We start from the raw sequence: 25,363 nt of genomic DNA on the forward strand, positions 1-25,363 counted from the left end.
GTTGTTATGACTACCTTTGCACTATGACACAATGATAAAGTTGAAAGCTAGGACAGAGAAGGAATAGCCTGCAAGGCTAAAGTATTTACTAAATGGGCTTTCAAGAAAGTTTGTTGACCATGAATTAGAAGAGAATAAGGGTCCTGAAGACAGGGACGGCATCTCATATTTGCTTATATCACTTCAGGGCCTAGCCCAAGTCCAGAGAAAGACTCACTAATGAACAAATCCCTCTGCTGGCTGATCCTTCTAAGCCTTTTGTGGCACATACCTGCCAATCTTGGCATCTTGGTAAATTCTAACTCCCTCTTAATTTTTTCTCTAAGCTTCAATTTTAAGGACTCAAGTTCCTTTCCTCTGAATAACAGGAGAACTTCATCTTACATTTTATATTTAGCAACAGGAAAACAAGAAGAGGGCTGAATGTCTCTGGTTCAGCCCTACTGTTAAAGGAAATTACCAAGTGATGAAGCAAGCTCCCACTATAATGGTGTTGCACAATAGGAATTACTAGGCAAGAGGGGGAAAAGTGATCAAAAGGAGACTACTCTGCATCACATTTCTTCAATATGCACTGATCAGGGGAAACCCTGATTCAGGTCAGTGGACATGGGGGCCAGAAGAGCCCAGCAGAAGCCCAGTCCTCCCACAGAACATCTTTCATCCAGGAAGGTTACTCTGAAAACCAGGGAAATAACCAGACTCTCCTTACGTCTTCTTAAACCACACAACTCTTGTACACTACTGCCCTCAAAAACAGTCACTTAAAAGCCAGTAAAATTGTATGGGGTTTTCCCCAGTGGCTCAGCGGTAAAGAATCCACCTGCAATACAGGAGACTCAGGTTCAATCCCTGGGTCAGGAAGATCCCCTGGAGAAAGAAATGGCAACCCACTCCAGTATTCCTGTCTGGGATATCCCATGGACAGAGGAGCTTGACAGGCTACTCTGCCAGGGTGGCAAAGAGTCAGATAATAATGTAGCGACTGAACAATGACAACAGTATGGTACAGAGGAAGAAAATTAGACTTGGAGGTAGGACATCTAGGTTAAAATTCCACTTTTTCTCCCACAGCTTTCTGCCTTAGGAAAATTCAAATGTTCTAAGTCTAAATCTCTTCATGTATTATATATAATGAGGGAAAGGGGGGGAAATAACACTTACCTTTGAGGGCTACTGAGAAGATTAATAAGATAAAATGTCAATTACAAAGCACTATGCCCTTGCAAATAACATGCCAGGTGATGATGAGGGAAAGCATTTGGCGCAGTGTGGAGCTGAAGGCTGAGCCAAGCGGGTTGATATGTCCTTTGCCTGGTCTTTCATTCACTCATTCACTCATATATTCATTCATGCCTGCTAGATTCCAGAAATGCCTGGAGGGGGCTTAAATGCATGTAAGGCAAGAGAAAATTCAACAGTAAGTAAATAAGAAAGTGAGACTAAAGGAAGAGAAAGCAGGTGAAGCTGAATGAAACTAGGAGTAAGGTAGAAAACCAGTGCTTCTGAGACTTTGGATTTTCTGAACCAGGAAAATTCTCCCGCAGACTGGGAACTGATGAAGCATGCTATCATTTTCTCTTACCAGGTAAAGATATCAAAAAACAAAACTAAATCACGTAAACAAAAACTCCTACCATTGATGCTCACCATCATTTCATTAAACAAAGACTTTCTTTTGTTAATACCTACAAAGTGGGAAGAATGTGACCTCAGGACAGCCCAATTGAGTCTTATGAAATTATACACTGTTATTCATATTTTGTCTTGGATGGATGAAAGTTGGCACAAGCTGCCAAGGGCTGAGAATGGGTACTTGTGACTTAATACAAAATAACCTGGATACCTGCCAAGCAATGAACCTCTTGAGCCCATTTCAGGCCAGGGATGAAGATAAAACTAGTCACTCAAAAAAGAACAGTTATTTCCGGTAGAGTCTTGAGAGAAAATACTTCCTGGATTCTCCTTGAAAGGATATCATGTGAGGCATTGAATAATATTTCTGGGACTTGCCTGGTGATCCAGTGGCTAAGACTCCACATTCTCAGTGCAGGGGGCTCAGGTTTGAATCCTGGGCGGGGAACTAAATCCCACATACTGAAAGACCTGGTGCAGCCAAATAAATAAAAACAAATACTTATTTTTTAAAAAACCAATATCTCAGACTGAAAAAGGCACTTTTTATAAAATGTATCCCCCTAATATGGGCAAATGGGGTCATGCCAAAATACAATTCCATAAAAGAAATTTTTCTGGATATAGTCCAGGTAACTACTCTCCATTTGGGTTGATATGAGATAGGAACTGATTTTAGGGGATATAGATTTAGAGGGCCAATGGACTGTATCTTTCAGAAACTTTTCCAAAATGATCTTCTTCTTAACTAAATTTTTGGCAAACACTGAATGTGGATGAGTTCTCAACTGTTCCAAGGCCTTGCAATCCTTGTGCCGTGTATCTGGAAATCTGATCCTGTGTTGATGATTAAACAAGGAGTCACATGCTTTAACAATCAGCTCACTTTGGGAGAGGAATGACATGCCTCTTAGGACAGGTGACAAACTTGATGAGGGCGCAAGGGATAAACAGAGGGAACCTGAAAAAGTTTCTAACCTAAGGAAGTATTCTATAGATATGCAGGAGCTCACAAATGTCACATGTTGCAAGCTCTTTGCATCCACTCTGCACATATTTATTGAATTCCCACTATGTGCTGAGCTCCGTTCTATACACTGGAGATACAGCTATGAACAAAACAGGGAAAATTTTCTGCCCACATAGTGGGGGAGCCAGGTGGAAACAGATGACAAATAAGAAATACAAGTGACTAATACAGTGTATCAGAGGGTGACAGATGCTCTGAAGAAATATAAAATAGGATAAGAAGTGTGCTTCTATTTTCAAAAGATTGGTCAGAGAAGGTCTCATGGAGAAGGTGGTATTCATTTTTTAAGAAAACTTAAAAAACTATTTATGTACTTTATTTGGGGGCATCAGGTCTTCATTGCAGCACATGGGATCTTTTTATGTTCTTTCGGTGAACAGTTGCCTCCGGGCTTGTGGGATCTTAGTTCCCCAACTAGGGATCGAACCAACATCCCCTGCATTGGAAAGCAGATTCTTAATACTGGACCATGTAGGAAGTCCCAAGTAGGTAGTATTTAAGCAAAGGTGAAAGAAAGTGAAGTAAGTAGGGGGGCAATGTGAACATTTAAGGGAAAAGCATGACTAGCAGAGGGAATAGCGAGTGCGAAGGCTTGGTGGCAGGACTGTCCCTGACAGGTCTGAGCAGCAGCAAGGCCAATATGGCTTGAGCAGAGTGAACCAAGACTGGTAGCAGACCATAAAATCAGAGGTAGTGGTGTAGGGTCAGAGAGAGGGGAGGATTCCATAAGGCTCCCTAAACCATTATAAGGACTTTGGCTTTTACTCTGGGAGTTCTGGGAAGCCGTGGGAGGATTCTAAGTAGAGCAGTAACATGGCTCAACTAATATTTTAACAGATTCACTTGGCTGCTATACTGAGAAGAGACTGTAGGGTGGCAAGGGCAGCAGAAAGGAGACCAATTAGCTGGCTGCTGCATTTTCTAGATGAGATTACACATCAAGTACCAGCAAGGTCAGAATGGTATTTGGGATCCAATGAAGTGGAGGGGGGGATCGCACGGTGCTGAAAGTTCAGTTATCTCCCCAGTCTGGGTAACATCCCTGAGATCCATAACGCTGACAATTTACTGAGAGATTCTCAGAGACTTAGACAAATGTAGATACAACGAAAGGTGACATGCTGTTGAACAGTTGCTTGGCTTTGTGCTTGATGGCCCAGGGCAGGTGGGAAGAGGGAAGCCCCAGGAAACACTGGATATAGTCAGAGAGATTCGTGGGGTGGGGCAGCTGCTTGTGAAGAGCAATGATTTAACAAGTAGGAGTGGGAGCTGAAAAGGGAAGTGGAACCAGTGCCCAGAGTTCTAGCTGCTTTGTCTATAAAAGGAGATGAGACTCTCCCGGCAGCCACGCCGGGGCTCTAGCACGTAGCGCGCGGGTTTATGCCGTCTCGTCCACTGCAAACATGAGTTCTCAAGCACAGTAACGTTTTTGTTTATTTTAATAGGTGAAATTTCAAAATCTGCTTTGGTTATCTGTTGGTTTCATTTACTTTTGTACTCCACTATGTTTCACTCATTCTCATGCCTTTGAGAAGGCAATTTCAAGGCCCTTATAGGCAAGCCAACGTAAGGTACTCTTCGATCTTGACTTCAAGACTGTTTCTTACAGTTAATAAAGATACTTGGGCATGACTTTCGTCCTGTTTAGATGCTAACAGTCATGCATCAGGTTGGCAGGAGTGGCCAGTTACCCAGCGTTGGTGCTCCTCCCAGCTCCAGGCAGATCCTGCTTCACCATTGAAGAGCTGTTCCCGCTGAACTCAGACTCGCCTCAGAAACCTTCTCCACCAGAAGTTCTGGGGAGCCACCACTGATCAGTGGGAGCAACATCCCCAGTGGACCACCTTACTATCCCAGGTTCTGTCCAATATTATCTTAACTTCCTGCCTTTATACCAACTTTGGAAATAGACTCACCAGTTAAAAACTCTTACCTTATTATGTATATTTGGGAGTTAGGTGAAAATATATCATAGCAATAGTGAGTTTGGATTTCCAACTAATATAAACATTTAAACAAGTAACTGATAGATGTAATAATAGGGAGTAATTTTATTAAAGGTCTCTGTTCTGCATTAATCCAAGGCTTTTCATTCTAGATTTATACATGGTTACTTCTTTTTTTAATTATTAAAAAAATTTTTTTTGGCCACACCATATAGCATGTGTGGCTTCCCTGGTAGCCCAGCTGGTAAAGAATCTGCCTGCCATGCAGGAGTCCCGGTTTCGACTCCTGGGTTGGGAGGATCCACTGGAGAAGGGAACGGCTACCCATTCCAGCATTCTGGCCTGGAGAATTCCATGGACTATATAGTCCACGGGGTCGAAAAGAGTCGGACACAACTGAGTGACTTTCACATACAGAGTGTGGGATCTTAGTTCCCCGGATCAGGGATCAAATCCATGTTCCCTGCACTGGAAGCATGGAATCTCAACCACTGGACTGTCAGGCAAGTCCCATAGTTCCCTTAACTTTTTAAAAGTAAAGTGGCCTTTGTTTTCTTTTGGCCTCTGGGCCTCCCACTTGATTCAATGGTGCCAGTGGGTCACAGTTTTCTAGAACTCTGAAGCCACCTTAAAGCTGATATCAGTGTTCCTGGTCTTCGGCAATGAACAACTAATTACTGTGCAAAGGACTAAATTAGGAAAGAATCTATAGCGGAAGTCCCTCCAGGAAGATCCATAGCAGGATTTCAGGTGGAGAATCAGGGGTTGGAAGCAGAGTCCTGACGGTGTTTGATCCGTTCCCTACTTAGTTTCGTGATTGGTGACGCAAAGAACTACCAACCTGGGCCCCAGAGAGCTCTCTGCTGTCATCACCTAGGCCCCGCGGCCCTGGCCTCTCCCTTGACAGTGTCCTGGTCCTGCTGGGAGTCTCATATCTGTGTGCCAAGGCGAGGGAGCCGCTTCCCTCCCAGAGTGACGGCATTGGCAGATGAGAGCTGCGTGGTCCCTCCTGCCTTTCTGCTATGCATGTGGATGCACCCTCCCTGTTCAACAGCCTTTATCCTGCCATCCCAGGAACACCATTCGTCTCAAAGTCCCCTTTTTTATTTCTTCCATAGCTGCTAGAAACGAGTGCCAATGAGGTTGATGACAGGCTCTCCTCTACTCTCTGAGATAGTGCTTTATAGCAAAAAAAATTTGAAAATCTTCACCACATATCATAAAGGGAGTTCTGTCTCCAGGAAGCTAAAGATATTATAAAATCTCTCATGATTACCCCCAGGGCAGTAACTGACTCTAGGAACTGGAAAAGTAATACAGAAATCACTGCTTCTCACAAGGTTATGATCCTTCCCTAACTCGGGTTATAGGGTCACGGAAATGGTTATTTGCCACTAAGTTGTAAATCTCTGAGCTACACCTTGCTAGACCTAAGTAGCAAGGAGGAAAGGAATAGTATGAGAGACAAGAGGCCTAGGCCTGCCTCTGTCCCCCACCCTTCCCACTTCCTACCTTTGGGGCCTGATTAGCACCCCATCTGGCTGCCTACACATACTGAAGCTTGGCTGTATTCTGGGACTTCGGGTGTGGGTGGAGTGGGGGCAGAGGGAGTTAATGAGGAAAAGCAACGGGAGTGAAGGGCAGGATGGAAGGAGATCTGGCCAGGATGCTCTGTATGCCGTGCCCAATCTTGACCTGAACAAGGTAGTTAGGTAATAGTTTCAACCATCAGCTGACTGGTTATGTATGAAAGACAGTTTGGGGATGTCAATGAAATTGGATGAGTGTGCCTGTCTTGACATCCAGCACTCTGGGAGAGGCGATGAGAACTGTATGAGTAAGTTGGGGATGAAGATGGGAAATAATTATGGTGTGATCCAAGACATAGCAATATGGTTTAACTGGTGTGTGTGTGTGTATGTATGAATGCTCAGTCAAGTCTGACTCTTTGCAATCCCATGGACTGTAGCCCCCCAGACTCCGCTGGTGTATCTGGTCTTATAATCTAATGAAGAACAATTTGCATAACCCAGTAAACATTCTAATCATTGTATACATCTGTGTATATTCCTCATCTTTTAAAAAAAAGATTTGAGGCTAAGTACACAAGCAATTTGCACTATAATAAAGAGCGAGCTGAGTGCTATAAGAGAGCTACACCGTGGCCAGAGGGAAAGTGTGCTACGAGGGGCTTTAGCTCTAGATCCCAGAACTTACTAGCTCTGTGGCCCCAAGAGGCATTAACCTCTGGATTTAATCATCTCTGCCCTGCAGAGTTTTTGCAAGGATTAGAGACAATACATATAAAGTGGCTTCCACAATGCCTCAAATAGACTAGCCCCCTCAATGAATAAGAGTTACCAGTATGATGAGTTTTAAATCAAGCTGTGGATAAAAATTTGTATCCCACCCAAATATAACTCCCTTGTATGTGAGCATCCAGAGGAATGGGATCAGGGACCATAAGCTAGTCCTGATCAAAAAGACTCCTCCAGAGGCCTCCTCAGCTCCTAGCAACTCACTGTTCCTGGAGAGAGAAGGAGGTGAGGAGGGAGGGGAGAACCTTCAACCTGTATTTGCATCCTGAGCCAGGGTAACAATAGCTGCTGCCACTACTTGAGGTCCACAATATGTGCCACTGTGCTCCACTTAACATACACTTTCCCATTACATCCTCACAGGGCTCTTATAAAGTGTATATTGGTCCCATTTAACAGGTAAAAAGAAAGGAGACCAGAGGTCCAGCAGCTTGTCTAAGCCAAACTGAGTGGTGGAGCTGGAATGTGGGTTCACATCCAACCCTGCAGCTCAAATTCAGCCACTTCCCTAAAGTCAGCTTGCAGCTACACCAAGCAAAAAATCCTGAAGGATGTCGCCCCCTTCCGTTGCCGCCCAGCCCCCCTCTCCATCTACCCCAAGACCATCTTCCTCTTCTTCCTACCTTTCCCTCTCTGCTCAGCTCCCCCCTTCCCTCAGATCCCTGTCCCTGCCCTGGGGCGTGAAATTTACCTGGTAAGACAGGGATTCAGGAGGTTTGCCTGTGTCCTGCACCCTGCCATCTCCTAACCCTAGGAGCCTGCTTTCTCAGACGTCTTACATCTCCCTGGTGTCTCTCCTTAAACTCTACAAGGCCGCTGAGAACCCACTTCCCCAAATCTGACTCGAGGGTGGGCTCACGGAGGGGTGTGGGTGTGTGTGTGAGAGAGGGAGAGGGAGAGGGGGAGGGGGAGGGGGAGGGAGATAAAGGGGGTGTGTGTGTGCGCGCGCGCGCGCTCTGGACCATCAGGGAGGGGGAAAGCAGTCTAGCCCCTGCGTCATCCCGCAGTTGTTCGGAAATGGGTTTACGGGTGTAATAGGAAAAGACACTTCAGCTGTTCCCTGAATCTTTGATTCAGCCCCAGAGGATGCCCGTGCCTCAATTCTCTCCTTGACTAGGACGGGAAGAAGGGGTAATGTGGGGAAGAGCCTCCAGGAGGCTTGGCCACCTTCCCGTGTTCCGTGCAGTTTTCACCGTGTGCATTTCGGAGAGAGGAGGCGAGCGTGCAGAGGAGGCGAGGCTACCGCAGGGCAGTGAAGAGCGGGCTGGCGGTGCCACCTGCTGAGAGCCCCGCAGGCCCGGAGCGCGGCCGGCTGTGCCACCTGCTATAAATAGGCTGCTAAGGACAGGGTTGGACCGCACATCCCTCCTCGCGGGCCTTAATCAGGCGCGGGGTTCCGCGTGCCCGGAGCCCAGGGTATTCGTCTGGCCAAGACCCTGCTCCGGGGCTGGGTGGGGCGACGCGCCAACACCCTCTCGGGGCTGAGGCTGGCTGCCCGGGAGCAGGTTGAGGATGGACCGCCCGGGAAGGGAGAGACAAGGAGGGGAGGGAGACGGCGGTGGACCTGCACTGCAGCAGCTGTTGCCCGCGAGTGACTCGCCCGTCTCGGCCTTGCCGCTCGAGCAGAGTCACACGGCGCGGTGGGGAGGGAGGGGGCATCGCGTCCCCGTCTTGGGTCCCTGGGGACCGAATTGGGAGATCCCGGGTTCAGCCCTCGCCTCGCCTCGCCTCCCCCGCGCTCGCCCTGCCAGGGGGGAGGAAACGCGAGCCGCGCGCAGACGCCTCCTCCGCCGCCGCCGCTGCCGCCGGCGTTCCGGCGCCTCGGTGCCTGTTGCTGCCGCCGCGTCCTCCGCCGACTGGAGAGGAGGCGGGAGCCCTGCCAGTCCCCGCGGCTGGAAGAGAGCAGCCCGCCAGCCACGATGCGCGCCCCGCCCGCCCAGGCCGTCCCCGGGCTACCCCCGAACACCTGCGCGCCCCGGCCGGGCTCCGGACTCTGAGCGCGCCGCGGCACAGGTAGGCGCTTCCTGGGGCCTCGCCCACGCCACCCCGCCGCCTCCCCCCGGGGCATCCCGCCCGTCCCCCACCCCTGGCGGGCCCCTGCGCTCCCGGGCCGGCGGAAAAGCTGGGCTCGGGCACTCCAGGGGGCGTTCCTGCTGTCCTTGTCGCGCAGGGGGTGTTTCGGGAGAGGAAGTTTATTGCCACCTCGTTGTCCCCTAGTTGGACGAAAGCGAAACCTTCAAGTTCAGAGCGACCCGGGAGCTCCCGCAGGCACCCTCCCTTCGGCCCTCCCTCCGCTCCTGCTCTCGGTCTTCGCATCTCCGTCCTCGCCCCTCCCGCCAAATATCTCTAGGGCTAGTGTGTTTGTGAGGCCACCGAACAGGGGGACGGCGGTCAGAGTGACCCCAGGCCACCCTTTAAAAGTTCAGGGTACTTCGCAGTAGCAGCTTGGCAGCCCCACCAGCGCGCGCAACACTTCTTTCTATGGGCACATCCTGTACCAGTCATTTTGAAACCCTGCTTAATTGTTTCTAGCAGCTTCCGGATCTGTCTGTGATTGTGAGACCCCTCTAACTTCTCCACGAGTTGTTGTTGTGGGTGTAAGGGGTGTGTGTGTGTGTGTGTGTGTGTGTTTAAAAGAGATGTCATTTTCTCTGAAGTTCACCTAGAGGCGGCTTTACTGTGGCTATTTCATTTAAAATAGATTATTCTCTGGAAGTTACTTAAAAAGGAAAAGAAATCGAAAGTGATGATTGTTCCTCCCACCAAACCGTTTGATTCTGAGTGCCCTGCATGAATTAATGGGTATTCATTCACTTCGTAGATCGCTCATTCTTCCTTTTAGATAATTGGGTGATTTTACTTAGCGATACTACATAATCAGACTTTGAAAGAGCATTTTAAAATTACCTATTAAAATTACCTTTTATTGGCGTATAAAGTATTTCTGCTTTACAGCCAAGTTAATAAAAGTGACCTGGCTTAAATAGGTCACCTCTAGGAAACTCAGCTATCTCTAGAAGTCCAAACGTCTAAACCTTTTGCTCTGTGCTTAAACTGAACTGCAGAGTCCTTGATTTAAAAAAAAAAAAAAATCCCTTTGTTGGGACAACTGCAGTTCCTTCTCCTCCAAAGACTGGAGATGAGATTGGTAGGAGTAGAAGCATGGCCACCTCTGGATTTCCTTGTGCTTTGGGAACCTGCTGTGGGTGGGACGGGTTGGCCTGAGGAGTGAACAGGAGAGTTGTTTTAAGGGGCTGGGAATCCACCTTGCATGACAACTCTGTATATTTCTGAACACATGATGTTCTATTACCATCTTGGTTAGGGATCCCGGAAGTAGCTGGGTTCTGCACGATTTTGTAGAGTTGAGGTGGCTTCTCTCCCTTGGGGAGGAGGTGTGGCTCCTGCTTAGCTCCGACTGGATGGACATGAGTTTGCGCAAGCTCTGGGAGTTGATGATGGACAGAGAAGCCTGGCGTGCTGCAGCCCATGGGGTCACAAAGAGTTGGACATGACTGAGTGACTGAACTGAACTGAACAGCTCTTTCCTGGGAACCTTGGAGACTGTCTTAAGAAATAAGGACATGAAATGAAAAGGTTTGCATAAAATAGGATTGACTGCTTTTGTAAACAGATATTTTATAGTTGTTTCAAGTGGAAAGCTGTGGCAGTCTCGAATCTGCCTGCTTCTCTATTTTTTTCTAACAAGGTATAGGGAAATAAGGCCATAAAAAGTGCTTGCTCTCCAAATTTCTCTATCGTATCCCGTTGATAAAGCCTGAGCTAGTGGCTAGTGAGTGCAGCTGTGAATTAAAGGGCACTGTGTGAAATGTTTAGGGGAGATTTCCTGAAGTGAAGACAGTGCAGTATCCTGAGACCACAGAATCGATTGAGTGCAAAGAAATATAAGAGGGATTAAGTGTGGCTCAAAGCAGTGCCTGAAGTCATCAAACAATCATTAAAATAAATGCCTTTATGTGGACTTGTCCAGCCACTGGCAGACCAGTAAAACGGGGAAAATTCACTGGTGTAGTTATAAACTATTAGCATATTAGTTTAGCTTCAAAATAAAGTTTTGCAAATGGAACTCTGCTTGGTCTGCCTTTACCTTTCCCACTGAGAGCTCTGGAGATTTCTCCTCTGTCTGTGGTCACATTTCTGGTTTGGTGTTGGTGACATTTCATGTCAGTGTTGACCTTTGGTCCCATATGACGTTGTCATGGTACCAGATGTTTGAGGAAGAAAAGGGCAACTCTGAAGAAATTATTCGGCTTGCCCCACTTCCCTTATCATCCAGCCGTTGACAATCTCTGTGTCCTACTTCCTGGGACACAGGAAGTGTCACCTGAAGACACCCTAGAAGGTGGCCTTCACCAGAAGGGCTACAGCAGCAACCAGCTGTTCCCCCGGGCACAGCCAGCTGTTGCTGGTTGGCGCCTTTCAGTCCCAGATCTTCTGGGAGCTTCTGGGATGTACCACTGACAGGCAGTGTGACGCAAACCTGTTCCCCAGCATCTTCATTCACGATGGTGCCCAGAGTGGGGATGCTGCTTGCAGATTCCGTCTTTGAATATGCTTTTAATTTTATCTCACCTCACAGCGTTTGTCTGAGGGTCTCCAGTCTCCACTCTTCGGGTTCTCCAGATGATCTAGCATGTGTATCAGCCCACTTGGGGGCTTACATAGGTGTGCTCATGTGTGGGTACCCTGGCGTAGTTTCCTTTGACCTTTTTCTTGTCTGCTGTGCTGCTCTTCTCAAATTTAGTAGCCTCATTCATCCCACTTGATTTACCTTCTAGGCCCCCTTCTTTCCTTGGTCATTAAAATCTGGAGAAATAAAATCTGTTCATTAAAATGGCTGTGAGTCCACTCAGAAACCAAAGAGTGTTAGGTTTGTATCCCTCTGGTGGTAAAGGATTTAAGTTTTCAGTACAGATTATGAACACCTTTGCTGACTTTTATTTTCATTGCTTGCTTTCCACATTCGAATAAAAATTTTTTTAAACCAGATTTTTCACAAAATACATGAAGTTTTCCATTTTCAGGGTTTTTGACATTTTCAAGCCAAGATTTCCATTTGATGGATTCTTAGATTTAAGATCAGTGTGTCCCTGTTCAGGTTTCAGATGTTTAGAAAATGATTGGTCATATTGGGGCCATGTGAAATGTTCTTGATGCTTAGATTTCAGTGAAGGTGTTCAGAATGTAGGAAATATGTTTTAGTACCAGCAAAGATGCGTTTAATTTTGAGTGTGCCTATTTCCTTTGAGACAAGAAGCAGCTATTTTTTGCTCTTAAAAAGAAGATGTACCCATTTAACAACACAGTATATATATATGTATATATATACATATATATATATATACATATACACATATATATATACACACACATAATCAGTGAATCTAAACTTCCAGAGAGGGGAGCTTATGGATAAGTTGTCAAACTTAATGAATTTATACGTGTAAAGTGCTTAGTAGAATGCTTGGTAGTGAGCACACAATGTATATTGCTTACTGCTATAATTATATTGGCTTGCTTTACAGTTTGAGCATATCATCTTGACACTAGATTTAGGTTGCATGCACGCATGCTCAGTCAATTCAGTCGTGTCCGACTCTTTGCAACCCCATGGACTGTAGCCCTCTAGGTTCCTCTGTCCACGGGATTCTCCCAGCAAGAATACTGGAGTGGATTACCGTTTCCTTCTCCAGGAGCTCTTCCCAACCCAGAGACTGAACCCAAGTCTGCTGTGGCTCCTGCATTGACAGGCAGACTCTTTAACACTGAGCCACCTGGGAAGTCCTCAGATTTAGGTTATTATTGTAAAATTTAGGTAGAAAAATAACCCTGCTCGTCTACTAGAATGGTAGTTTAGTGTTACTTTCATCTGGAGATGCTGTCAGATTGCAAAGAACAGAAATTTGGGCACATGGGAGGTCTGGATTCAAATCCTGCCTTCCTTATTTACTAGCTAGAGGACACTTATATAAAATGGGGATGATGAAAAGACTCTAGTGAGAGCTGTAAGAACACAGAAGAGCATATGTGTAATACCCAATACTAGTTAATAGGTAATACTGACTCTGGAGTGGAAAGACCTGGGTCTGAATCCTGCTTCTGCCACTTGCTGCTGGTATGACCTTGGGCAAGTGACCTCACTTCTCTGTGCCAGCAACTTCCTTGTTGTCTCTCATCATTAAACTGGAGCTATAATGATGATTATAGTCCAAAATAGTTCTTATTCGGATATGGTAATAACAGTCTTTATTGGTCAGGGCTATTATGAGTGCAAAACCTGTTAACAGACTCACAGGTAAGTGTAATTATGTGTTAACAGTTAACTCTGTTACTTTTAGGAGAAAACTTACAGCAGCCATGCAGGGGGGAAGGTTGGACATAACCCCTAGAGGCCAGCTAGGACGATCCCACCCCACTCTTTTATCCTATGCAATACCGTGGAAGAGAATACTGGAAGTGACAGTGACGTTCTAAAGGACTAGGCTTGAATTAGCTCTGATTTATATAGGAAGGAAGTCATTCAAAACAGCATTACTTTTTGTGTCAAGTTAGAGAGGCAGAGCCAGGTACTGGAGCGTCCTTGATGAAGTAAAGGTTAGAACCACTAGCTCCAGGAGCCATTCAGTGAAATAGCCGACAGCTTCAAAGACTTTGGGGACCTGTGAGCAGTTCCTGAGTGAGCAGCACACTTGTCTGATTGGGTGGGATTCTGTGCAGGAAATGGACTCATAGCCGAGCCAAGCCAGTGATCTCACTGCATGCGATTATTCAAGTGGCAGAATAATCCTGTTCAGCTGCAAGCTACTCCATCTAGAGTACGAACAGGAAAAAAAAAAAAATGTCATTGATTCTCAGGGGGAAATGAGTGTCCTTTGGGGTTTCCTGTCTCTCCCGCAGGTCCCTGACAGCTAATCAGTATTGACTGGTTCCTAACCTGGCCTGGAGCTAGAAGCTTCCAATAGCCCTCCCTTCATCCATCTGTCTCACTCTTCTCCCCTCCCACGGGTGTCTGAGAAGGTAAGGGCTGGACCCACAGGGGCTGCAGTATATGGCTGGTTACTGGAAAGTCCCCACCCTACTCCCTGTGGTTTATTGGGAGGGAGGGAGTGGATGGGTGCTGGGAAGAGAGGGGGCTCCCAGTGACAGCCAGCTAGCTCCCACCATCCCCTTTCTCGCTTCCTGATCAATAAACCCCAGGCTGTCTTCATGCATCTCTCCCACATTTATATTCCTTAAGGGAAGAGCGGAGCAGCTTTCTATCCCCACACAGTCTCGGGGACATTTGGTATTTTACATTATGAAAATGAGATTCACCAGATTTTAGAGACACAAGAAAACTTGGGGATGGTCTTGTTCCATCCTTTTGTTAAGAGTAAAGTTGAGATTTGGAAAAGTAATTTGTTTTCTCAACTTCACACTTGAAAGTGTTTTTGTAAGAAAACAGGTTCTTTGCCACACTTGGAAGGGAGTTAGGGACTTGTATTGTCCTAATTCTGTCACCAAACTTGAACAAACCATTTAGCTTCTTCGGTTTCCTCACTTCCTGCATGTAAGAAAGAAATTCGAGTGGCTTTAGAGGACCTTTCTAGCTTTAAAATTTTGTGATTTTAGATACATGCTTCCAGGGGTATCTATCATGGCAGGACTCAATAACAAAGTTACTGGAACTATTCTGATGAAAGAGTGTCTTTGTGTTTTGGGTCCCACCATAGTTATGGGTTGTGGTGGGCAGGAGTTGTTGTAGAACACAGATCTCTGGGAGGGGTAGGACTTCTGTGCAGCTGACTCTATCGAGAACATGACTAGACGCTCACCAGAATAACAGACCAGAGTATTTCTGAGAGATGAAGCACAGGAGACTTCCTGGAATAGATGGTTCTCCCTGGGGCCTCGAGGATGGTCACACGTTACATGCATATGATGTGGACTGAGATGGCTTAAAAATAATCTGATGGTTTGTTAGGATTGTTTGAATGGTTCTTCTGTTTTATGTAACTTTTCATTGAACATTAAATAGTTATTCACCTAATCTAAGTTACCATGAATCTTATGTCAGCAGAATCTGAATAACTTATAAATAATTAAGACTCTGTCTGAAGTAGAACTTACAACTTGATAGTTTACTGACAGTGTTAAGGTGTTAAGGTCCAGTCTGTTTTTTACAAAGAAACTAAGATGTGCCCCACCTGGTTGAAAACTGAAAATCTGAGGCCTCCAAATAGTTTTGACAGTGAAATTGCAGGACCAATTTGATGACTAATTATTTACCAAATGATTGAAATGACTAAATTGTGTAATTTTTTTTGCTTCATGTTTGTATTCTCTTACAAGAAAACTGACAGTAATTCTGCTACACTGGTTGCCACCATATTAATAACTACCTCATCTACTCTTACTGATAGATCTTGGGTCTATCCTTTGTAATAATTCTAGTCACTTCTTTAAACATATCTTGGGATTAGCAGCTGTCAACGGTTAGAACTTGAAGCAGATTCAGTTACAGGAGTGGAAGCTGAGCCAGATATTTAATGCCACTTTCACCTGTAGGTGAGAGAAAGAAAAACAGGAGAGACCTTTATTAGTGGGGTTATATGAGCTTTAAGTCTGTTTTCATCATCAAGAGAAGCTTTACTTTAAAAGAAAAGAGAAAAAAAAAAAAAGAAGAGAGATAGGGAATACACTTTTATGAAATACTTTAGCACTCTAAATAAAATATGGGCTTATTTCTAAACTTTGGAACATCTAAAATTAAAAAATTCACTTTTAACCATGTTCAAATTAATTATAAAAATTCATTCTTTGGATATATGCATATATGTCACATAAGAAACATAGAGTAAAAAGAATAGACTTCAGTTGTAGCTCAGAAATTGTTTAGAATTTGAATACTGATTTCAGAAGCCCCAAACCTTATGAGCCTAAGACGCTTACAGACTTGTTTAGGGACACCTATTCAAACTTTTAAAATAAATACGATGTTTAGGTAGAAAGTGCAGCAGGGCATGGTGATGGCTGCCCTGAATCACCATGGATGAAAGAGGTGACAGTTGCTTGAACTAGGACTTGCCTATGAGTTGGCATTAGGTTAGAGGACAAGAGTGGGGGGGTCATTGGAAGAGTCTCCTTGGGTTGTCAATGATCCTATTTTTCCATTTCATTGGGAGAGTCTCCTTGGGTAGTCCATGATGCTATTTTGTGAGCAGAGGGACTGACTGCTTTGTTCTGGACCACCTTTTCGATTTTTTTCAATAGCAAACAGCCAAGAAAGATAGAAATAGTGTCTCTCTCAGGAAGACACTCCAGAATTTAAGGACAGACATGCTTACTCCTTATTATAAAATATTCAGGCTTTCAAATCTCAGGTGCCTCTCCTGTAACCCACTGTGGATACAGATGTCACCTGGCCTGTGGGAACTGAAGGTCAGGGAGCCAGCCACAATGCTGCCTCTGTGGCTACTGCTGTTGCTCAGAGTAATAAATTGTCCTCTGTCTGACCTGGGAGGCTCATGTCCTCTACCAGGAGGCTAATTTGTGGCAGGCTGACTTGTAAGTTTGCAAGCAGGGTAAACTCTCAGGCTGTCTTCAGTTCGTGACAGGTATTATGTTCCTTACAGAGAGAACAGTATGCTCTGTGGCACGGAGGCATGAGAAATCCCATCTCATGTGAAGAACCGTGTCTGGTTACTTATCTTCAGAGCCAAAAGCTGCATGTGCGTATGCGTGCGTGCTTAGGCTCTCGGTTATGTTTGACTCTTTGCAACCCCATGGGCTCTTGGTAGCCCACCAGGCTCCTCTGTCCATGGAGTTTTCCAGGCAAGAATACTGGAACTTGTTGCCATTTTCTACTCCTGGGGATCTTTCCAACCCAGGGATTGAACCTGTATCTCTTGCATCTCTTGCTTTGGCAAGTGGATTCTTTACTACCACACCACCTGGAAAGCTCCCAAAGCTGCATTTTAGAGGAGGATACGCGGCTGGAGATATGGAAAGGACCAGATTCTGAAGAGATCCTATATGCCATGTCAAAGAGTTTAGATGTTATGGGGGCTGTGATTAAGGATTTAGCAGAGGAGTGATATGATCAACTTTCTGTGTTGGTTGAGTTATTCTAAGAAATACATGAAGGCTGGATTGGGTGTGGGGGCACTTTTTCTCCAGTTGAGAAAAAAAGTCAGACTTACTTAGATGTGAAGTCAGTTAAGAAGTAGTGATCGAGTGAAGAGGGGATTTGAAGGACTGTCTTAGTTCATTCAGGCTGCTGTCACAGAGTATCACAGACTGGGTAGTCTATAAACAATGGAAACTCATTTCTTACAGTTCTGGAGGACAGGAAGCCCAAGATCAAGGTGCTGGCAGATTCAGAATCTTGTGATGGCTGGCTTCCTAGTTCATAGACTGCTCTCTTTTCCCTGTGTCCTCGCATGGTAGAAGCGGAAAGAGAGCTCTCTAGGCCTCTTATAAGGGCACTAATCTTATTCATATGGGTTCCACCCTCATGATCTAATCACCTGCCAAAGTCTCTACCCCTAAAAACACTATCACATTGGGTATTAGGATTTCAACATATAAACTGAGGGAGGATGGACACAAACATTCAGTCTACAGCAATGACTCCTTGGCTTTTGACTTGGCTGATAAAATAAATAGTGATGGGAGGGAAGAGAAGTTCTGGATAGGAGGGAGGTAAGACTGAGTTAGATTTAAAACAACTCAACTGAAGCCGAGATGCTGTCTGAATAGGCTATCCAGATAGAAATATTTAATGGCCTGTCTTGATCTGGAGCTCAAGAAGGAGACAAACATATGTGAATCATTAGTGTTTATATGGTAGATGCGTTCTTGTGCAAGAGAATAGGTTGAGAATCAGGTGCAAACTCAAATCACTTATGACAAAGTTTCCTGGGCCATAAAAATGGCAATATTGGTAATCTCTAATTGAGACCAAGGTGAGAGATGAAGGTTGTTACAAGATGAAATAACACTTGCCTAGTACCTAGTGACCACATTCTGTCAGACCTCTCCACCATGACCCGACCATCTTGGGTGGCCCCACACGGCATGGCTTAGTTTCATTGAGTTAGACAAGACTGTGGTCGTGTGATCAAGTTGGCTAGTTTTCTGTGATTATGGTTTTAGTGTGTCTGCCCTCTGATGCCCTCTCGCAACACCTACCATCTTACTTGGGTTTCTCTTACCTTGGACGTGGAGTGAAGCAGGGCAAAGGCAAAAGCTAATAGAGTTTTGCCAAGAGAATGCACTGGTCATAGCAAACACCCTCTTAACACAAGAGAAGACTCTACATATGGACATCACCAGATGGCCAACACCGAAATCAGATTGATTATATTCTTTGCAGCCAAAGATGGAGAAGCTCTATACAGTCAGCAAAAACAAGACCTGGAGCTGACTGTGGCTCAGATCATGAACTCCTTATTGCCAAATTCAGACTTAAACTGAAGAGAGTAGGGATAACCACTAGACCATTCAGGTATGATCTAAATCAAATCCCTTATGAATATACAGTGGAAGTGAGAAATAGATTTAAGGGACTAGATCTGATAGAGTGCCTGATGAACTATGGATGGAGGTTCGTGACATTGTATTGGAGACAGGGATCAAGACCATCCCCATGGAAAGAAATGCAAAAAGGCAAAATGGTTATCGGAGGAGGCCTTACAAATAGCTGTGAAAAGAAGAGAAGCAAAAAGCAAAGGAGAAAAGGAAAGATATTCCCATTTGAATGCACAGTTCCAAAGAATAGCCAGGAGAGATAAGAAAGCCTTCCTCAGCAATCAAAGCAAAGAAATAGAGGAAAACAACAGAATGGGAAAGACTAGGGAATCTCTTCAAGAAAATTAGAGATACCAAGGGAAACTTTCATGGAAAGATGGGTTCAATAAAGGACAGAAATGATATGGACCTAACAGAAGCAGAAGATATTAAGAAGAGGTGGCAAGAATACACAGAAGAACTGTACAAAAAAGATCTTCTTGACCCAGATAATCACAATGGTGTGATCACTCACCTAGAGCCAGACATCCTGGAATGTGAAGTCAAGTGGGCCTTAGAAAGCATCACTATGAACAAAGCTAGTGGATGTGATGGAATTCCACTTGAGCAGTTTCAAATCCTGAAAGATGATGCTGTGAAAGGGCTGCACTCAATATGCCAGCAAATTTGGAAAACTCAGCAGTGGCCACAGGACTGGAAAAGGTCTGTTTTCATTCCAATCCCTAGGAAAGGCAATCCCAAAGAATGCTCAAACTACCGCACAGTTGCACTCAGCTCACACGCTAGTAAAGTAATGCTCAAAATTCTCCAAGCCAGGATTCAACAATACATGAACCGAGAACTTCCAGATGTTCAAGCTGGTTTTAGAAAAGGCAGAGGAACTAGAGATCAAATTGCCAATATCCACTGGATCATCAAAAAAGCAAGAGAGTTCCAGAAAAACATCTATTTCTGCTTTACTGACTATGCCAAAACCTTCGACTATGTGGATCACAATAAACTGTGGAAAATTCTGAAAGAGATGGGAATACCAGACCACCTGACCTGCCTATTGAGATATCTGTATGCAGGTCAGGAAGCAACAGTTAGAACTGGACATGGAACAACAGACTGGTTCCAAATAGGAAAAGGAGTACGTCAAGGCTGTATACTGTTACCATGTTTATTTAACTTATATGCAGAGTACATCATGAGAAACACTGGGCTGGAAGAAGCACAAGCTGGAATCAAGATTGCTGGGAGAAATATCAATAACCTCAGATATGCAGATGACACCACCCTTATGACAGAAAGTGAAGAGGAACTAAAAAACCTCTTGATGAAAGTGAAAGAGGAGAGTGAAAAAGTTTGCTTAAAGCTCAACATGCAGAAAACTAAGATCATGGCATCTATTCCCATCACCTCATGGGAAATAGATGGGGAGACAGTGGAAACAGACTTTATTTTTTTGGGCTCCAAAACCACTGCAGATGGTGACTGCAGCCATGAAATTAAAAGACGCTTACTCCTTGGAAGGAAAGTTATGACCAACCTAGACAGCATATTAAAAAGCAGAGACATTACTTTGCCAACAAAAGTCCGTCTGGTCAAGGCTATGGTTTTTCCAGTGGTCATGTATGGATGTGAGAGTTGGACTGTGAAGAAAGCTGAGTGCCGAAAAATTGATGCTTTTGAACTGTGGTGTTGGAGAAGACTCTTGAGAGTCCCTTGGACTGCAAGGAGATCCAATCAGTCCATCCTAAAGGAGATCAGTCCTGGATGTTCTTTGGAAGGACTGAAGATGAAGCTGAAGATGAAGATGCTGAAGCTGAAACGCCACTACTTTGGCCACCTCATGCAAAGAGTTGACTCATTGGAAAAGACCCTGATGCTGGGAGGGATTGGGGGCAGGAGGAGAAGGGGACGACAGAGGATGAGATGGCTGGATGGCATCACCGACTCGATGGGCATGAGTTTGAGTAAACTCTGGGAGTTTGTGATGGACAGGGAGGCCTGGCGTGCTGCGATTCATGGGGTCGCAGAGTTGGACACGACTGAGCGACTGAACTGAACTGAACTGAGTACCTAGTGAAAGTAAGCTATTATCAGTGGCAGCAAGAGTATTAGAATGTGGTCGCTGACACCAAGAGGTCACGTGAAATTGTCCAAAGGATGCAGGTGGAATGAAAGGATGGAGTCAAGGTGGGGAAAGCCATCGGGGAACTGAAAAGAAACAACTAGAGAAGAGGAGAAGCAGGAGAGTTTCAAACAGGATGGAGTGATCAGCGCTGAGAAAGTGGTCTGGAGGGACAAGGCTGCTGACGACTTAAAAACCCCATTTGGATTTCACAACCTGAAGATGTGGGTGACCCTAACGGCAACAATTGTGGCTCCTCATTGCTTCTGGTCAGTCCAGACCGTGGATGGAGGAAAAAGTGGAGAGAGCAAGTGGAGATTTTACCTTGAAGAAAGTTGTGTAGGAAAGGAGGAATTGGGGCCAGGGGACTTTGAGGTCAAGGGAGAACATACACACACACACACACACACACACACACACACACACATATATATACACACATATATATATATATATATTTTATGAAAGAATCTTTATTCACTTCTTTAACATATAGCGCCTATTGGGCTTCCCAGGTAGTAAAGAATCTGCTGGCCAATGCAGGAGACATGAGACACTGGTTTCTGTCTCTCTCTTGAAACATGTATACTATCATATGTGAAACAGCTCGCCAGCCCAGGTTTGATGCATGAGACAGGGTGCTCAGGGCTGGTGCACTGGGATGCCCCTGAGGGATGGGATGGGAGGGAGGTGGGAGAGGTGTTCAGGATGGGGAACACATGTACACCCAAGGCTGATTCATGTCAATGTATGGCAAAGACCACCACAATATTGTAAAGTAATTAGCCTCCAATTAAAATAAATAAATAAAGAGAGAGATGCTGGTTTGATCCTAGGGTTGGGAAGATCCCCTGTAGGGGAGGCACAGCAACCCACTCCAGTATTTTGCCTGGAAAATCCCGTGGACAGAGGAGCCTGACAGGCTACAGTCTATAGGGTCAAAAAGAGTCAGACACGTACATAGAGCCTATTCTGAGTCAGGCTCTGTGCTGGACCCCAGGACACAGATGAATAAGAGGTGGTCCCTGTCTTCATAGACTTTCTTCTAGCATGTGTCTATATGCTCAGGGAATGCATGAGAGAATGAAAGTCCCGGGGAGCAAATGCGAAAAGAAGAGAGCTTGAGATCCCATGGACAACTCAACTCTGGACAGAAAGGTTTTGTTATCCAGTGGAATAGGAGGGTGTTAGGATACATCAAATGTGGTTGTTGAAAATCACCCATAGAGAAAGGAAAATCACCCCTTGAGTGAGTTTGAGTCTCATACAAAAAACACCCTCTGTTGATGAGAAGAGACACGGGGTGTGTATAGTACATGAATGAAACAAAATATTTGTGATGGTGTTTAGAACGTAACAGTCACCAAGTATGTGTTAATGGAATTTGAATTCGTGATTCAGAACCTCTGGACTACATCGGGGAGAGCCTTTAAAAATTCAGTGGTGTCATAAGTGATAAGGTCATTTGTTGAAAACTGACCTGGTTCAATAGACTGTCATGATAGATAGCTGACACTTTTTTCTTGCAAGATTACTTATTTTGGGGGAGCCACGTACTGAATTCAGTCATCTTAAAAAAATGTCTTGAAATGTACGTTAAATAATACAGCAGGGTTTAAAGCTGTCCAAGCAGCGCTATATTACTTTCTAGGGAGCTGGCCTCTGCTGGCTCTGTGAGGCTTGTGTTTAACAGGAGTCTCCCGTCGGGAGCTTTGTAACCCCTAGTGAGTGTGACAGTTACAGCATTTTTAGGTTTTATATGTAATACAATTTGAAGAAAGTTCTTTCTAGGAAGAGCGGCTTATTTGAGCTAATATCCATTTCTTCGTCTATTTGGGTTTCAGACTCTCAAGCTCTGAAATAATATCTCTTTGAAAGTAGCTATTGCCATGACTTCATTAAATTCTAATGCCTCTGTTTTTCTCCCGCAGGATTCAGAAGCATGTGAAATAGATTGCTTGGTCTAAAATAGAAAAACAGTGGCAACGTTTTGCTGAGTTTCCAGACCTTTCCCAACATGGAACCAATAACCTTCACAGCGAGGAGACACCCGCTGCCTAGCGAGGCCTCGGTGGACTTCGGCCTCCAGCTGGTGGGCTCCTTGCCTGTGCATTCTCTGACCACCATGCCTATGCTGCCTTGGGTGGTGGCGGAGGTGCGCAGACTCAGCGGGCAGTCTTCCAAAAAGGAGCCTGGCACCAGGCCAGTCCGCCTCTGTGTTTCGCCGTCTGGATTGAGATGTGAGCCTGAGCCAGGAAAAAGTCAACAGTGGGATCCACTGATCTGTTCCAGCATCTTCGAGTGTAAGCCTCAGCGAGTTCACAAACTGATTCACAATAGTCACGACCCAAGTTATTTTGCTTGTCTGATTAAAAATGATGCAGCCAATCAGCAGAGTATCTGCTATGTGTTCAAAGCCGACGATCAAACAAAAGTAAGTGGAGGTGGGGATTAAAAAGGTGGGTGTGGCTGGATGGTCTTTGTTATATGGGGTTAGAGCATTTACCTGTACTAGAATTAATAAGGAGCTAATGCTACAGTTATACAAGATTATTTCACTGGATTTTGGTTTATGGGGATAGTTTTTTTTAATAATCTTTAAGATCATTTGATAATAGATATTTTATTAAAATGAGAAGTTTATGAGTTCAAAAATTCAACAGAGAAATCTTTTGAAACCTATACAGAAGAGCTGAGCTACTAGGATTCAGATCATTTAAGATGTGTGTCCTAAAGCAGTGCTTCTCAAGCAGAAATGTGCCCACGAATGACCTGGGGAATGCAAGATATGATCCAGTAGGTCTGGGATGGACCCTGAGACTGCATTTCTAACAAGTTGCCAGATGATGTGGGCACTGCCCCTTGGCAGATTGCACTTTGAGTAGCAAAGTTCTAGATCAGCGAGTTCTACGTTTTTGATGCTGTTAACAAAAATATATTTATTTGTAAGCTGTCTAAGAGTCTTATTAGCCAGTTTCCCAAAGTACCATGTTCGCTTAGGCAGAGACCATTGGTAAAAAGTAGTGGCTATGAATCTTAGTTTTGATACTTTCAGGCGTTTTTTGTTTTGTTCTGTGTTTGGTTTTGGCCACACCTTCAAGTCTGTCCTCACTGGCTTGTTGCTGTGATATCTTATGATATGGCTGAGAAAAATATTATAAAAGGAATGATAAAAATCTCACCCGCTCTACTCTTTTCTTGTTTATTTGTGCTTGTATTGTTGTGAGCATTTGTTTGCAGTTCTCTGCAGGACTCCTTTGAAGCCACTTGGCTGTTTTGTGAGAGTTAGTTTAGGTATGGTTGAAAATATAATCCCGACAGCCACTTTCTCAATTGTGCCTCTGTAAACTGAGATTTGGGGCCGCTTCGGAAAGCAGACAGGCAGGTGAGGGTGCTCACCCTGCTGGTGAGGAATGCCCACGCTCGTCTTGAGTGCCTTGTGAGACTGTGTGGTGGGCCTATGCGGCTGTTTCTACATGCACCGAGGCAGACTGAGGATGATAATGCCAGTCCTTGTGGTAAACATAGCATTAACATGCATACATTACCTTGTATAAAATAGATAGCTAATGGGAAGCTGTGTATAGCACCAGGAACTCAGCTTGGTGCTCCGTGATGACCTAGAGGGGTGGAATGGGCAGAGTGGAAGGGAGGCTGAGGAGGGAGGTCATGGATTTATAACTTAGGGCTGATTATTGGCTGATTCACGATGTTATACAGCGGAAATTAACACAACATTGTAAAGCAATTATCCTCCAATTGAAAAAAAATGTCAATAACTATAAAGAGAAATGCTAATGTTTTGTCCCTATACCACACTGGTTTTTTTTTTTTTTATACCCTCCAAGGTGCACAAACCTCATTTGAAAATTCATGCTTTTGGCCAGGCAGTTAAATACAACTCAGTCTGTGGCCAGGACATGTGTCGGGAACTCAGAGAATGGGGTTCAAACACACTGGAGTGTAAGGAAGGCTTTTTGAAATAATTGCTCACCTGGAGCTTATAACCACTATTTTACATACAGAATTGGATATCTTCTTATTAAAAAGCAGTTGATGTTATTGTTCATGAATCTCAGGTGGGACAGCGGCCTGGTTCAGAGGTCAGAGGGATTGACTTCCGGGACCCCAGTCCTGTCTACCATCTATAAAGTCCGTGGCCTTAGGCAACACTGAGTCTTTCTTTATCTGTAAAATGGAGTATTTATAGTCTCTGTCTCAGAGAGCTGCTGGGAGGACTACATGAATTAGAATGGGACCTGAAACTAGTAAGCATTTATGCCAATAAAAATTTTCATTAATGAAAGTTTTATCAGAAGGAGATTTTATGCCAATTTCATTTCAAATCTTAAGCAAAAACAGAAAGACCAAGATGAGGATCTTCAGCTCTCAGGATGCAATCCTGGTCAACCTTGAGCAGCATTTTTATAAACTGGACATTAAAAAAAAAAACAAAACTGCATAAGTGAACTTAATGGTGCTCTTATTTGGGCACATTCCAGGATGAAAATTAGAGGACTGTACAGCCTGTTCTCCACGCCAGCTCTATATAAGGACTGTTTCCTTGGGGGCAGTCTCTGCATGGAATAGCTGTTCAGTACTTTATACTTCTGACTCTTTCCCAAAATCTTTTATAGGCATCTGAGAACGGGCTTCCAGCCAGTCATTCAGCTACCTGACAGGAAGAAGAGATTTATAACTAAATTCTGGAACTGGGGCTTCGAGTCGTGCTGAAAGTAGAGAATTGACCTCACTCTATGTTCTAAAAAGCCACGGTAGAAATATG

At 44.7% G+C, this 25,363-nt stretch overlaps 1 protein-coding gene across 7 annotated transcripts in view; it reads left to right on the top strand.

The window, feature by feature from the left end:
- The first annotated feature begins 8,752 nt into the window (after nucleotides 1-8,752).
- Nucleotides 8,753-25,363, top strand: part of TBC1D1 (TBC1 domain family member 1) — a 224,886-nt gene continuing 208,275 nt past the window's right edge. For 2 of the 7 annotated variants that reach the window (XM_061164540.1, XM_061164541.1), the window contains exons 1-2: nucleotides 8,755-8,942; nucleotides 22,509-23,011. In XM_061164540.1, the coding sequence (XP_061020523.1) occupies nucleotides 22,595-23,011 (417 nt within the window). In that variant the 5' untranslated portion in view covers nucleotides 8,755-8,942; nucleotides 22,509-22,594. Of the gene's footprint in view, nucleotides 8,943-22,508; nucleotides 23,012-25,363 lie in introns of all 7 variants that reach the window. The other 5 variants (XM_061164544.1, XM_061164542.1, XM_061164543.1 and 2 more) reach the window with 5 other exon arrangements.

Source organism: Dama dama, chromosome 17 (assembly GCF_033118175.1).
Source record: "Dama dama isolate Ldn47 chromosome 17, ASM3311817v1, whole genome shotgun sequence".
NCBI classification, from domain to species: Eukaryota; Metazoa; Chordata; class Mammalia; order Artiodactyla; family Cervidae; genus Dama; species Dama dama.